Here is a 14563-nt window from a genome sequence, read left to right on the forward strand (position 1 = left end):
TGTCCCAGGAAGGCGCGGGTGATCCTGGCACTGTGCGATTCCTTGGGCCTGGCGCCGGAAAATCCTACAAATGATGAAAGTTGCTGGCGGTAGTCTTGCTGGAAATGCTGTGTGATCGACCGCCCTCCTAGGTTAGAGTGTGTTTCTGTTGGTGGGGTGTTTTGTCCGTCATGGGCAATTCGGTAGCAAACGTTAATCTTGCAGCCTTGCCTCTCTGTGATGGTCGCGGGGTGCGGTTTTACAAATGCAGATCCTATGTTTTTCCAGGGTTCTGTCTTCTACCGAACGGCCGGCGCTTGGGGAGGAGGTGCCGAGCAAGAGTAAAAACCCCGCATCTTTACTTCAGGTTGAATGGGTTGCCGGGTGTGGCTGCAGGAAAGCATCTCGCTTACGTTGGGGCAGTGCGTTGGCTTTAAACTGCCGCGGCGCCTTCGTAAGGCTCTTGTGGCGTTGGCTGCCTGCTTCCTTTTTCTGTTGCGCATTGGTTTTGCGAGAACTGAATTTGTAAGGGGTTGCTGCTTTTTTTTTTTGGCTGCCTTGTTGTGGCATCGAGGACTGTTCTTCCGCTTTTTTTGGGAAGGCCGAAATTCGAAAAGCCAGGCATTGGCGCCTTCGGCGCCTTCTCGCCTTTTTGCGGGGCGGTTTGCGTCGGGCGGCCGCGGTTGCGTTTTTTAAAGGGGTTCTCCCTCGCGATCTCCCGGATAAGGTCGGATTTCTTGGATTTTTACTTTGGCGGCGGGGCGGGGCAAACCCACCTCGTTCTATAATGTTCCGCTTGGGGTTTGGTGGGTTTTGCGTCTGAAGGGTGGCCCCGGTCTCGGCGGTCACGGCGGCTGGCAAAAAAAGGCTTTTGGCCGGGCTTTTTTTTCATGGACTTTGGCCGGGCTGCGTGGGCCGAGTGCTCGGGAGGTTGGTGAACAGGCGCTTTTNCCCGCCATTGTTGGCGCCCGTTCGTCGAGCCGTTTGGTGGCGGAAAGGCCCGGCGCTGCCCAGCTTCCGGGCGGGGGGCGGCCACAAAGCAAAAAGCGCCGGGGCCGTTCCGCCACCAAGCGGGGCGGGGCGGTGCGCCGCCCCTCCCGGGGTCGCGTGTGTGTGTGTGTGTGTGGCTTCCTCTGTTGTGGTGGGCTCGGGCCGGGCATGGGCGTGCGTATTCCGTGTTCCGTTCTGTTGGGTTGCGGTGGGTTGCGCTTGCTGGGCGTGGCGTGTCTGTCGTGTTTTTTTTGCCCGGTTTGGCGCCCATGTGCCCGTTTGTTGGGGCAAGAAGGGGGGACAGGTGGTTTTATGAAGGATTTTTTAGTTCCGTCTGTTTGGGTGCGGATGCTTGTCTTGACGCAAATTCTTGGTGTTTGCTTCATTCCGAATGCCTTATGAGAGGAAACATTTAAGTAGGACCTCCTGGGTGTGCGTTTGGCTATTTTATCTTCAGGGGCTGCTGTGCCCTGGAACGGGCCCAGTGTGTAAAGGTGTCCGGGAGAAAGCCAAAATCAAATAAAAAAAAGAAAACAAACCGGGGGTGATGTCGTGTATGAGGGGAAAAAAGCGAGCTGTTTTTATTTGTTCCCTTTATTTTATTTTTTCATTCCATGTCTTTTTTGAACACAGAGAGCGAAAATAGGGTGCTATCTAATTCACCATTATGCATTAAAGAAACAAATGGAATGGCGTGTGTTGGTGATTTTTCTCTTTTTGTTTTCGAATGAAGCAGCGTTCCAAGAAAAGGACGATTAAAGTACAATTTTCTTCATTCATGTATCTAAATGTTTTTCTCTTTCATTTCTTTCATGTGAGAAGAAGAGCACAACGGGAAATAAGCACTGATTTTTGGGACCACTCGCCTTTTGCTTTCTGAAGCATGACCCTTGTTGTTGTCAGTGAGAAGAAATATTAAATGCCTTTCAGAATGTGTCTTTTTATTTCTTTGGAGCCTGCGAAAGGAATTGTCAAGCCACGCCCTTGTTAAGTATACAAACCGAACAGGTATCCGATTCCTCGTCTGGTTCTTCCCTTCTTGTTGCATAGGGCGTCGGAAAGCGCAACTTCTGAAAGGCCGACCCAACTCAATCCTCTTCGCCCTGGCGCGGGAGGCGGGTTACGCGTGCTTTCAGCACCTCCCTTCTCATCAGTTCATAACGATTAACTTCACCATGCCTGGTCTTAGGCATTTACTTGGGCTTCCCACGTGTGCAGAAATCTGAATTACTGTTGTAATTTGAAAATACGACCCATCAAACAACACTTATTTTCTATCTCTCACTGCACTCTATGAAGGAGAGGTAATATCCAGACTATTCTTGTTTTTTTTCATTCTGCATGTTGCTTCTGCCATGCGTACAATGGAGTGCAATTCGTGGGAAGTTGTTTTTGTGTGAACCGAAACAGGCGTTAATGTGTTTAGAGTCTATTTTTGATTTTGCCCCGTATAGGGGCTTTGTTTTTTTCATCTGACTTCCTTTTGGTGCCCAGGTGTGCTGTGCTTTTTCGCAAACTAATGCTCTTGCGGGGGTTTCCCATGGAAGGGAATATGGCAAAGGACCTCGGCGCTTTGTTTTTGCGTGTCGGCTGAAGGAATATTAATGAAGCAACATAAAGTGTTTCCATGAGGTGTCTGGCTTCGCATCAATTTCAATTGCCGCCTTAATTATCTACAGTCGTTGACTTTTTGTCTTTACAACTGATAGAAACGAGAAAAGAAACGGTAATTAGCCTGGATTCTTTTTCGTTTTTTACCTTCGACACATTAGGCTAATTTTAAGGAACTTATCTTGACCGTGGAGCCCTGCCCAATGTGAGTGAAATGTGTGTTTTCGACGCCGGCAGACCTTTTGCTTTGGACATTGCTAAATATTATGGTTGCTACCAAGATTCAAACCAAAAAGCAATTCTCGATCTATGCACCCAAGGGAGCAATGAGTGTGATAGATACACAATTGTCTCAACTTCGCATTTTCAAAATAATGCCGATGAGGCCCGAAACGGATTGATAATGTTAGTGTTTTTTCGTAAGGTGTTTCCTACGTTTGTATGCCTTCAAGAAAAGACGTGTGAACAAGAAAAGAACAATCTGGGGACGATGGATCCTTGGCAAGCAATATTTAAATATATATATATATATATATATGAAGAAACACTTGTGCTTTAGCTTTCTTGATTATACTTGTTGTGGAGCTTTTTACCTGTGTACAGAGGTCGGCTCAATATTTTTTTGCGCTGTTGCTCTGTTTGGGGTATATATGTTTTATATATATGTCCATAGGTATGTATATATGTTTTGGTGCGTTTTAAGTTTTTTTTTTGTGCTGTTCTTTTTATTTTTCGTTTCGTTTTTTTTTTTCCTTGGGGAGTCGAAACGATTGATGAAGCAATACGAGAGATCCGAGCTAAAAGTCCTGCAGGAGGGACGCTTTCTGCGGCTTTGTGAGATTTCGTACCAACCTGTGCTGGGGGATTTGACTTCACCTTCCAAACCAAAAGTGAAGGGTGTGGGTGGCAGAAAATGGGAAATGTCGCAGCGCACAACCCGTCAGGTTCCTCTTGAGTTGTACCGGCGCACCCCCGTTCCCTTTGCCATTGATAGCGTAGAGATATGCGCTTTCTTGCGTCGTTCTGAAGAAACGTCCTTAATCCTAGTTGCACAGTATCGTCCGCCGTTGGATGCGCTGGTGCTTGAATTTCCAGCAGGACTAATTGACCCGGGTGAAAATGTAAGGAGTGCAGCTTTGCGTGAGCTAAAGGAAGAAACCGGTTATGCTGCAACTGAAGAGGATATCACCAGTGTAACAGATCCGCTTTGTTATGAGCCTGGCTTGACGGATTCTTGTGGAGAATTCGTGAGAATATTGGTTGACGGCGACAAAAAAGAAAACCACAATCCAAAGCAGCAGCTTGATGATGGGGAAGATATTGAGGTGATTTTGTTGCCGATACATTCGAAGAAATCCGATGCCGAAGGCGATACCCCTTTGCAGGCACTTGAGAAATTGTTGAAGGGGAAGTATGATACCCAGCGACGAATCATAATTGATGCGAGATTATATATGTTTTTGGATGGCCTTTCTCTCACAAGGGCGATGCGTTGGTAGTGTGCTGTGGGCATGAGAACCATCATTGAGGAAGGAATAGTTGACAGTTTCTGTGTTTTATTTTTCGTTTGAAGCAAAGAGACAAAAGAAATGGCAGACACCATGAACAGTCATGCTCCAGAGCGACACCAAACGCGTTAAGCTTTCTTGTTTTGTTTTTGGCAGTTTTTCTTTGGTAATGGCCAATGTTTGCTTGTTGTTTTTCTCTTTTTCAGCAAGGGGAGAATAGTTTCTCTATGCTTTTTGGGCACTCTTTGCGGCTGTCCTCTTCATTATGGATCGAGAATGCACAAATCACTAATGTACAAAAGTATTGCTGCTCAGCGAGGCTTGTTTCGACAAGCTCAAGGACGGATGCACCAGCAAAAACGAATAAACGAAAGACGAGCGGAAAAGATTTCACATTAGACCCGGTTGAGATGGAGACAGTCTTTAATGTGGATCGCGCCTCCGGTTTAAAGGAAGGCAATGATACACAGCATACAAATGAGGTACTTGAGAGTAATTTTTTATCGAACACAAACGATGCGTTGTACGCCAAGGTAAATAATGAGGGAGACGGAGAGGAAGAGGAGCCACTTGCAAAGGGTCTGCAGAATACAGTTGGTTCCACACCATATCGCGTATCTTGGTACAACTATGAATCGGTTAGCCCTGCGAAGCGCTTTACGTATTGGGCATACAGGCGACTGCGACAGCTGCCGCCAGAATGGCAGGAATATTATCGCCGCATGCTCTACCAGGAATTGAGTGCGGCACGTTATGTAAACCAGACATGGGATTGCTTCATGATGGTTGTGGATGGCTACCGGAAGGCGAAGTGGGTTCTTAAGAAGTATGGGATTCCTGTTGATGAGAGTCTCATCCCAAAACCCTACAATAATTTTTGGGAAGAGACTACGCATGAGGAGCGCGTGTGGGCCCATCGACGCTCGCATCAGATGAAGGAGCTTCAGGCTCTTCAGCGGGATGAAGACGAGCTTGTCTTCGGGGCGAACATGATGGATCGACGAGAGGTGTCGTACGGTTCCCTTAAAAATTTACAGACTGGCATGCAGGGGGGGACACCAGTGCACGCGCATGACCTCCCGGCTCCTTGTGAAGCGGATGTGAAAATGTCACCACATGCTGAAGAGATGAGCAGTGCACTAATGTCGAGTATTGAAGATGACAAGCTTTGGAATCCCGTCTTGCGTTCGCGTCTCCACACCCGGCGCCTGCGGGAGGAGACGGAGTTGTATGCGTTTGAGGACGAAGAGGAAGATGATGACTCCAAGTCTTGAGATATTTATTGGTTTTACGAAGAGTGGGTTTATTTATATATACATATATATAGAGAGAGAAAAAGGGAGAGAGAATCCCTGTTTTTTTTCTAACTCTGTTGTTGGGAATCTCTACTTCACCTTTTCACAGAGGTGCAAACCTGCCGCTCCTCTTTATTTTCTTTGCTTTGTATAGCTTCGGGTATTCCCCCGAGGGTAAAGGGATTTGCAAGCGCAAATCGTAGGAAGACAAAGAGGGAGAAAAAAACAGTTCAAGAGAAAGGCGTCCGGCGAGCATCAAGCGACGCAATGGCAGACCTCCTGACGTTGCAGCAAATTACCGAGCTAAAGGAGGCATTTGCTGTGTTTGATAAGGATTGCGATGGGAGTATTACGGTGGAGGATCTTGGTGAAGTCTTCACGGCCATCGGCCAAAAGGTTTCGCGCGAGAAACTACAGTCGATGATGGCCGAGGCTGATTTGGACGCCAATGGTGTAATTGACTTTCCTGAATTTCTCACTCTCGTCGCCACCAAAGTGAATGATCCCGAGGAGAAAGAACTGGAATTGCGACGAGCCTTCAGCATATATGATCTTGGTAATGCTGGGTACATCAATGTAACAGATCTGAGGTTTGTTATGGGACGTTTAGGTTGCCCGCTTTCCGCAGAGCAGGCATTTGAGATGATAAACGAGGCGGATATTGATGGTGATGGTCGTTTGAGCTTTGAAGAATTCCGACGAGTTATGATCGAAGGGTGGCCGTGAAGTCAAGGTGGTCACATCTCACAATCTGTCAAGAGGGGATGTAGGTTGTAATGCTGTGTATGTAAAGAAAACAAGTTACTCTATTGTTCTCTGTTTATTTGTATATATATATATATATACATATCTGTGCATCTATGCATATTAGTAGTTTCTGTACTACAATGCTTACGATTCGTGTGCGACGAATTTCTTGTGGGAATGGTTGGTGTCTGAATTCATCTGCTCTACTTGTAGTGGTCGACTATTATATTTATATATATAGTCAAAAAGAGAGCGATAGATATACATGCTGAATGAGAAAGAGTCCCTTTTGTTGGTAGGACCACGTGCTGGCGACAATGTGAAGGGTAACAGGGCGTTTGCACGTTCTGTCTTGATTATGCTCCCAGAACTTACACCTGCTGCTGTGCTTGGGAACCCCTCTGTGGGGCTTCTCCTGCGTCTGGCCATATCACATGCGAGAGACTGTTTTCGTAGCGATCCTTCGTTTGGGGAATTGCTGCGGTCACTTTCGAGCTACTACGTTCAATTGAAGCGGGTGAATGCGAGTCAGGGCACATCAGACTCAATTATGGGCTTCGCCACGGAGATCGCAACCCGTGCAAAAACGATGCCTATGCCGAAAAACACTTCTGAGGCCCAATTATCTTTTGCCATGATCCTGCTTTTTGCATTAGCAGTAGTAGCCGATCTGCTTGTTGTGATCGTTATTGCTACCTCTGACCAATGCTGCGGGAGCAGTGAAAGTGCAGCGATTGCCTTGGCTTCCCTCGTGGCAATCATCATATTTTTGCTCCTTGGCTTAACGTACCAGAAACTGAAAAGGGCCAAATCCGACATCAAAGCCCTTGACAATCTTTTTTGGAGGCTTGTCGAGTCCTCTTTATCTTACACACCCACGGAGGATCGAAACCAATGCTGTAATACCCTCTCAAAGGAGCTCGAAACGGGAAATGAGGTTACAAACGATATATGCGGCTTCCTTGTAGACCAAGAGGTGGTCCATCAGCACAAAAAGGCTGTAAACGCGCTACTCGTGGATGCCACGGACGATGACGGTGACCTCACGCTGCGTTTGAGAAGCCTTCCCCCTGTTTCTATTGGGCTTGGCGCCGTGCTTCAGCACCTCTTCGTGATTGTTACGGACCGAGACAGCAAGGTGGTGCTGTGGAGTGAGGGTGCTATGGCTCTGTGTGGGTTTAGTGCGCGTGACGTAGAGGGAAAGGATATATACAACCTCTTAAACGGCGAAAAATCTGTTGAGCAATATAAAACGATGGTAGGTGCAGCTGACAAAAACTTTGATCTCTCGGAACGTGCCTTGACGCTTGCCCACCTGACGTACGGCAGTGTTACTATAAACGCCACAGTTGTCTCTGCAAGGGATGCCACGACGAAACATCCGGTGGGGTACGCTTTGATTGGGTCTGTACGAGAGGCGGGAATCTCGCGAACGCTGTCACTCCTTCACGATTTTTTTGTGACGGAACTCTCTCACATAGGGTGTAAAGAACCACAGTTTCGCCAGATTGTGGATTGCCTGCAGTGGAAGAACTTGCAGGAGTTGTCTTCTTCCGCCAAGGAGTGGGGGTCTGTGCGCCTTCGTGCAGTGCTGTCGGAGATGGTCCGTGAGCGGCATCGTCAGATGGACGTTCGTGTTTTGCCAGATGTGGCAGAATTGACACGTGTTTCGTGCGATAAGGCTTCTGTGGTGTCGGTTCTCTCACGTGCGTTTGGGCTCTTGACAGGAAAGCTACACATTCAGGTGTCGCTGAAGCGGACAACAGAGTCTGTCCAACAACTCGTGGTCGTCTGTCAGCATGACTCGACAAATCCAATTGATCACGACACACTTAACAGATTAGTGCAAGCTGTGAACAGCTTGGGGGGGCTGCTTCTTTCTTCTTCAGGTACAATAAGGATTCAAGTACCATTTATTGTCGAGGACGGTGCCGGTCAGCCACTGCTGCGCCCCCGTCATAATCTCATGAAGTTCAACGCTAAAGATCCCCTCATTATTCTCCTTTTGGAAAAAAATGCGGTTTACCGGCACAACATTTCTGTTCTTGTGTGGAGTTTCGGTCACTCATTGCGCGTCGTCGAGAGCGTCGCAAAGGCGCTGCAGGCTGTGAATGACTCGAGTAGCGATATTAGTTGCGCGATTGTGGATGTTGATTTGCGGGATGCAGAGAAGGTGCTCGACGGTCTCTTCTCCCAACGTATCTACACTATTGAAACTTCAGAGACCGCCAAGGATCCCATAAAACGCGGTAATTCACTTCTCACCAAACCAATCTGTCGAGACGCATTTAGCCAAGAGCTGTTGCAGGCGGCCAGCAAGGTTGAGGAGAAGCGGAGGGCGGAAGAAGAGGTGATGAAGCGGCGGGAGATATTTGGTAAGGTGCGCAACAGCCCGTGGATTTGTGGACGCAAGCTTGGAAGGGGGGCCTTTGCAGACGTCTACGAGGCAACCTCAACTCTGACAGGCGGCAAAATGGCGGTAAAGATGATTCGCCTCTCTGGCAAATTTGAGGAAAAAGTAAAGGACCTTATGAATGAGATTGAGATATTGTGTAAGCTTACGCACCCCAACATCATTCATTATTTTTACTGCGAACGGGCGGAGAATACGATCAACTTGTTCATGGAGCTTGCCGATCAAGGGACAGTGGCCGATTTGCTGAGGAGGTATCCACGTCTTCCGGAGAATCATCTGCTGAAACTGACAAGGGAACTCTTACAGGCAGTGAACTACCTCCACGAGTGCGGTATCATCCACCGCGACATCAAGCCAGGAAATATGCTGATATCAAGGGGTGTGCTGAAGCTTTCGGATTTTGGCACTGCAACGGTCAATGTTGGAGAGGGAATGTACGGCACCATATTTTACATGGCTCCAGAGGTGATTGAGGGCCGCCCGAGCGGAAAGGAATGCGATATCTGGTCGATTGGGTGCGTGGTGTGTGAGTGTCTTCAAATCAAGCGGCCCTCCCGAGGCGGCGTGCTCCTCGGTTACGGCGTCCCTGAGAGTTTCCCCCCAGATATCTCACCAGAGTTGGTGGATTTCATAAAGGCATGTATGCACGAGGACCCCTCGGAGCGCGCCTCAGCGGGAACGTTGCTGTTGCATGATTTTATAGTAAAACTGGACCACGAAGTCGACCCGCTGACGCCACTTCCCCTTGACCCAATGACGACCACATGGAGCTCGCTCGGGCATACAGATCGTTTCACTGCGGCAACCTCCGACTCGGCGCCAAGCTGGTCGCTAAGGGAGTGAGAGAAAAAAAAAGAGTTATATATATATATATATTTATTTATTTATCGTATGTTTTGCTTCTGTATCTGTGTAAATCCTCACTATATCGTATGCCACAACTGCCACAATCGTGCCTATTTTTGTTTTGCTTTTCGCTGGAAACGTGGTTTGAAATTGTTCTTCTTGCGAGAAGCAGCGTACACCTTTCACATTTTCCTTGTTTTTCTCACTACTTTTCACACGTGAGAGAGGGAGCTGGTAGAAGGTGGCAGGGGGAGAAAAGAGAGACAAAAAAAACAACGTGATGAAGCAGTCGCTGCTGCAGTACGCTGAGCAATCCCACCTGGAGAGGGAAGGTAATTCCCCGCCACTGCTACGCACTGTGTCGCGCCCCGCATCGCACTGCCCGCTGTTTGACGTGAAGATGGAAACAGAACACGCATGGCCTTCCTCCAACTTGCTTAACGGTGGTGGCCGCTATCGAGCTCAATACCACAATGGCGCCCATCTTGTAATGAGCGACAATCGCCTACTTGTCGTTCACGATGATGGGTACTTTTACTGTCCTCCGTGGGGGAGCCCCATTCACGACGCGTGCATCCAAAAACAGGGACCAGGCAAGCACTCTGTTTTGGTGGTTGGCCTCACAACTGGAGTCTACTTGGCCTTGATAGGGGAGACGTCGCCTGTTCAAATTGTGGACGACACCTTTGTCACAACCCGTCATCCAGTGGAAAAAGTTGTTTTTTTGCGGGATGACGAGGTGGCACTTTGTTACGGGAATGCCGATGTGAAAACCTATCAGTTTGTCTTGGAGGAAATGAAAAGGATTGACCTGATCCCATCCCGCAGACAGAACTCGTTACGGATTTTGGAGGCTGTGACTTCCATCTGGAGTACGAGACGGTACCGCGAAAGTGCCTACGATGCCAGCAGTGGGAGACTGTTTGTTTTATCAAACACCGATCTCACGATGTGGGCCCACACGGCGACTGGTGTCTTCTCTGCGGTTTGTTCCGTGGCAGTACCAAAGAATGCAGTGACGGTGCTTCCAAGTTTTAAACAGGTGCACCGCCACGCGACACTTGTCCTAGCCGACGGAGGGCGACAACCTGTGCTGCTCGAGGGGGTAACCACAACAGCGTCTAGTGATTCCAGACCTGTGATGCGCCTGGGTTCTGTGCGTCCTCTGCCACAGGATGTGCGTGTCGACAGTGTCCAGTTAGCATGTCAAGACTCTGGTGGCACCACGCTGCTCTACGACTCTCGGACGTGTACGCTGGTGATGGTGACTATTGGTTCCCCTATCTACGAGAGTGTTTATGACGAAGTGGAGGTCGTGTCAACGCTTCGACTGAGCGCTGCGGCGTTGGGTGTTTCGTGCGTCAGCGATCCAGAAGAGCCTCGTGCAAGATTTGTTGTGTACGGTAAAAGCGGCATTCTCTGCGGCATTGCTGTACGCACTCTCGGTTTCATGGTGGCAAACATTGTGCAGCAGCAGCAGCAGCAAGGCCAGAGCGATGTTGCCCTCACTTCGCTTCCCCGTTTGGGGTCGCGGAGAGAAATGGAGGCCATTGCGGTTGCAGCCTTCGCTGGTGCCGCGGTGAAATCTCTGACACCGCTTCTAGACGAGTTGTTGCGGCCATCGTTAAGCGGCAGCAGTATGCGTTTGTCGGCCGGTGCGCAGAGCCTCATTTGCCTTGTCTGTCGCGAGATTGCCGTGGCACAGGGATTCTGGTCTGCTCCATTCTCGTGGCGCCTGACACAAGACCTGGAACGCGTCGCTGAACACCTGAAGAAGTGGCACCGCGCGTTGGAGGAACTACTTCGCCCCCACGGCTGGTTAGACTCCCCAAAGCAGATGGAGTTGTCATGGAACGCCCTCGTCGCCACCGCTCCACATCCATTCACCATGCGGGGTGCCCTCAACGTGCAGGCCGCACTTCTTGAAACGGTCTTGCAGGGATTGCGTAGCGCAGGTGTACTCTGTTGGCTCTACGCCCTGCTGCTGCGCGTCAAGTCGGTCTCTACTAATACTACCACTTATACTACTACTGCAGAGAGCCAGGGGAGGCTGGAACTCTTGGTCTGGGGTGAAAACACAGAAACGACCATCACAGACCTATGCATGAAGGCACTTGCGTCAAATGACAGCACTATTCTGACCCACCTCAAGGAACAAAAAGACGCACTTACAATGCGGGCACGCCACGCCATAAGCATTCACTCATTCATTTCGGCAAACCAGCCTGAAGCAGCGTTGACGTACGCATCTGACAACATTAAGTCGCTCCATCATGAACAAGTTATGGACTACGTGGTCGACAAGCTTGAAGGCGCGTTCCCTGACCGTATGCCGCGCCTGCTGTTGCTGTTATGCTGGCTGAAGCATAGCCGAAGTGCTCTGGAGGACCTCCTAGGGTTGCTGGACCGATGCCTCGTGAACGAACCCACGGAGATGCTTAAACGGCGTCTTGGGGCCGTAATGCAGGCTGTGGCGGAAGACGCTGCGCTACAGAACGCTGTGGTGCAATGGATGGTGAACCATCCCTTCGAGGATAGCCACATCATGATGCTTGCAGAGGTACTGGAGGAGCATGCCGTCGTCATTAATGAACCGCGCACGCTCACCGCCCTGTTTTTCATCTGCTGGGGCAACCGTGTGCGGCATCCTGCCGTCGCTGCGCGCGGTTTTGGCGACATGGCGAGAAGCAAACTGCGATTGTCGCTCTCTTCGCGGATCCTGTGCATTAAGTTGGCATTAGAATATGGTCCAACAACATCTGAGCAGCTGGCCTACTTTGTTTTGCTGCTCCAGGAGGAGTTGGCGGATGCGATCGAGGCTCTTTGGCAGAATAACACCATCAGTGGCGGCAGGTGCAGTGGCGACGCTGCGCCGCTTGACGGATTGCAAAAACAGAGAGCAGAGGCAGATGTAGACGAGCTGCGCCATTTCTACGTGGAGGAGCGGCGGCTCTTTGAGCTGGCGGGGCACTACAAGGGCCAGGGTGGCGCCAAGGTGCAGCTGGACCTGCTTAAGGTTCACCCAGAGACCCCGGAGAAGGTGACGGCAGAGGTTCTACAAGACCTGTTGGAGTTCCTCGTCAGCGTGGGCGGTATGGGCGTCACCGATGCGGTACGTAACGTGGTGCGCGAGTACTACGACGGGTACGCCGCGGGTCTGCCGGTGTCGCCCTTCGTGATTTTTCTCGCCCACCACGGGGAGGGGGCTGAAAACATCGCCACACTCCTGCAAGCAAGCGGTGTGCCACCGTACGCGGTCTTTGACACATTCCTCTGCTTCTTCGACGAGCGACGCGAGGGTGCAACATTCAGCAAGGGTGCAGTGGCGACGACCCTCGCGACGACGGTGGAAAAGTTGTCGGGTGAGAGCCGTGGACTCTGCGCCGCATACCTACTGGAGCGCATTCACAACCTGCTGGCTGGCGATCCCCGTGCCACACTACTGCAGCTGCGCGAGAGCGATGTGGAGCAGCTGCAGCGCGCGGAGGCGATGCTGCGCAGGTCGTTCTCCATTTCTCCATGCGCGTGACCGCGGCGGACGGCCGACCATAAACAAAGGTGGAGGGAACGGAATAGTTGCAGCAGCAGCACTGACACCAGAAGTACTACTACTTCTACTACTGTTTTACAACACGAACAGATCACAAGGCAAGGCTGAACGGAGAGATAAAAAAGAAGTATGACTGGTGGCGCGGCCGCTCTCTCACTGTCTGTATCCCCCACATCGCTACTTCTACTCCGCCTTCTTGGCCCTCGTCCCGCCGTGGGTGCTATGTGCGGGGGGTGTGAGGGATGCCTTCTTGTTGAAGCTGCGCAGCGGTGTGGTGTTTTTTATTTGTTTTCTTGCCCCTGTATTTATTTCCTCTTCCTCTCTCTCCTCCTTTTATTTTTTTTTTTAATTTGTAACCCACTTGCTCTGCTACACACGGCAGCGTGCGTTGACATGCGCCGCAGCACCATTCTCTGGGCATTGCAGCAGCTCAAAAAGGCACCCGCCGCGTCGGCCACAAAGCTTGGAGGCGGTCTCCTTTTTGCTGACCGCGCGGTAAAGATGACGCACGCGAACGCGCTGGGCTGCTCCTTCATCTGCACGCCCGCCGTCCTCGCCTGCCGCTGCCCGCACGCCTCCACAGCGGTGCGGCTGGCGACGGACGAGACTGGCGTGGCTCCCGTCGCGCAGGTGCAGCTGCGCGGCATGTGTGCTGTCTCGCTCTTCCGCTCGCAGCGACTCGCCTTCCATTGCGCGGGGGAGGCGGGGATCTTGCAGACGCACGAGATAGGCCTCAGGTGCGGCGATGTGCTTGCGCTCCTCGGCGGCTGCGATTTGCTGCGTGACTGGAGGTCTGTCGACCGGATCCTGCGCAGCGTCGCCCACGAGGACCTCGAGTACATCACGGAGGAGCTGCTGTTAGAACTGGGGACAAACGCGCGGGTGGAAGGCGACACCAATAGTAACAATAGTGACACTGACGATGATAGTGGTGGCAACAGCACTTGCGTCATGACAGTGGTGCGGAATAAGCCGTCCGGTATGCTTCCGCAGCCCCCCGCGTCTCTGCAATGCTCGGCGATGTAGAAAGGGAGGTGGGAGCAGAAAGTGATCTATTAAATGAATTGAAGACGAAGACGAGGAAAACAAGAACAAAAAAAAAAACGGCTTGCAGATAAGGGACAGGGCAGAAAGCAAAAAAGAAAAAAAAATAGTCACGACCACTGCCACCTGCCCATTAGGTGCAGCTGCTGGGGCTAGGTGAGGCAACCTTCAGTAGTTGCGGGTGGCTTTCGAGGGGAATGGCAGCTCCATGAACGCTGCCGTTCGCCCTCACGGCCTCCAGCGCAACCTCTGCGCTGTTTTGTGTTTTGTTTTGCCTTCCGTTTGTGACGATTGCATGCTTCGACATATTTACCATTTTTCATATTATTTAAGAAACGGTACAAGGACCATGGTGCGTCTTCCTGAGATGAAGACACATCTTGTGCGTCCTTTGTATCTCTCACTCTTTCTCTCTTTTTTTTTTTGCGAAATCACCATAGCTTCTCCTTGCTTCTTGGTCATTAGTTTTTCTTTTTTGTTTTGCTTTTCTGTTCTCTTGTTCCCCTTCTGCCTTCTCACTCCCCACCCCATTACCCCCTTATTGCGTCCTGACGGCTTATCACTTCACGGAGGTGTA

At 50.5% G+C, this 14563-nt stretch overlaps 7 protein-coding genes across 7 annotated transcripts; all 7 read left to right on the forward strand.

Moving 5' to 3' along the window:
• Positions 1-351: 351 nt before the first annotated feature.
• On the forward strand, positions 352-675 carry DQ04_02381000 (hypothetical protein; the record flags this gene model as incomplete). The annotated part of the gene is made up of 1 exon (XM_009311818.1): positions 352-675. The coding sequence occupies one exon, from the start codon at positions 352-354 to the stop codon at positions 673-675; it is 324 nt and encodes a 107-aa protein (XP_009310093.1).
• Positions 676-3353: 2678 nt separating this feature from the next.
• DQ04_02381010 (NUDIX hydrolase) lies at positions 3354-4079 on the forward strand (the record flags this gene model as incomplete). The annotated part of the gene is made up of 1 exon (XM_009311819.1): positions 3354-4079. One exon carries the CDS (start codon positions 3354-3356, stop codon positions 4077-4079), a length of 726 nt encoding a protein of 241 aa, XP_009310094.1.
• Positions 4080-4498: 419 nt separating this feature from the next.
• Positions 4499-5362, forward strand: DQ04_02381020 (hypothetical protein; the record flags this gene model as incomplete). Its single annotated transcript, XM_009311820.1, has 1 exon — positions 4499-5362. One exon carries the CDS (start codon positions 4499-4501, stop codon positions 5360-5362), a length of 864 nt encoding a protein of 287 aa, XP_009310095.1.
• A 288-nt stretch (positions 5363-5650) lies between these two features.
• On the forward strand, positions 5651-6109 carry DQ04_02381030 (calmodulin; the record flags this gene model as incomplete). The annotated part of the gene is made up of 1 exon (XM_009311821.1): positions 5651-6109. The coding sequence occupies one exon, from the start codon at positions 5651-5653 to the stop codon at positions 6107-6109; it is 459 nt and encodes a 152-aa protein (XP_009310096.1).
• Positions 6110-6395: 286 nt separating this feature from the next.
• On the forward strand, positions 6396-9389 carry DQ04_02381040 (mitogen activated kinase-like protein; the record flags this gene model as incomplete). Its single annotated transcript, XM_009311822.1, has 1 exon — positions 6396-9389. One exon carries the CDS (start codon positions 6396-6398, stop codon positions 9387-9389), a length of 2994 nt encoding a protein of 997 aa, XP_009310097.1.
• Positions 9390-9672: 283 nt separating this feature from the next.
• On the forward strand, positions 9673-12921 carry DQ04_02381050 (hypothetical protein; the record flags this gene model as incomplete). Its single annotated transcript, XM_009311823.1, has 1 exon — positions 9673-12921. One exon carries the CDS (start codon positions 9673-9675, stop codon positions 12919-12921), a length of 3249 nt encoding a protein of 1082 aa, XP_009310098.1.
• Positions 12922-13335: 414 nt separating this feature from the next.
• On the forward strand, positions 13336-13968 carry DQ04_02381060 (hypothetical protein; the record flags this gene model as incomplete). Its single annotated transcript, XM_009311824.1, has 1 exon — positions 13336-13968. One exon carries the CDS (start codon positions 13336-13338, stop codon positions 13966-13968), a length of 633 nt encoding a protein of 210 aa, XP_009310099.1.
• Between the last annotated feature and the right edge of the window lie 595 nt (positions 13969-14563).

This window comes from Trypanosoma grayi (assembly GCF_000691245.1).
Source record: "Trypanosoma grayi strain ANR4 Tgr_238_V1, whole genome shotgun sequence".
NCBI classification, from domain to species: Eukaryota; Euglenozoa; class Kinetoplastea; order Trypanosomatida; family Trypanosomatidae; genus Trypanosoma; species Trypanosoma grayi.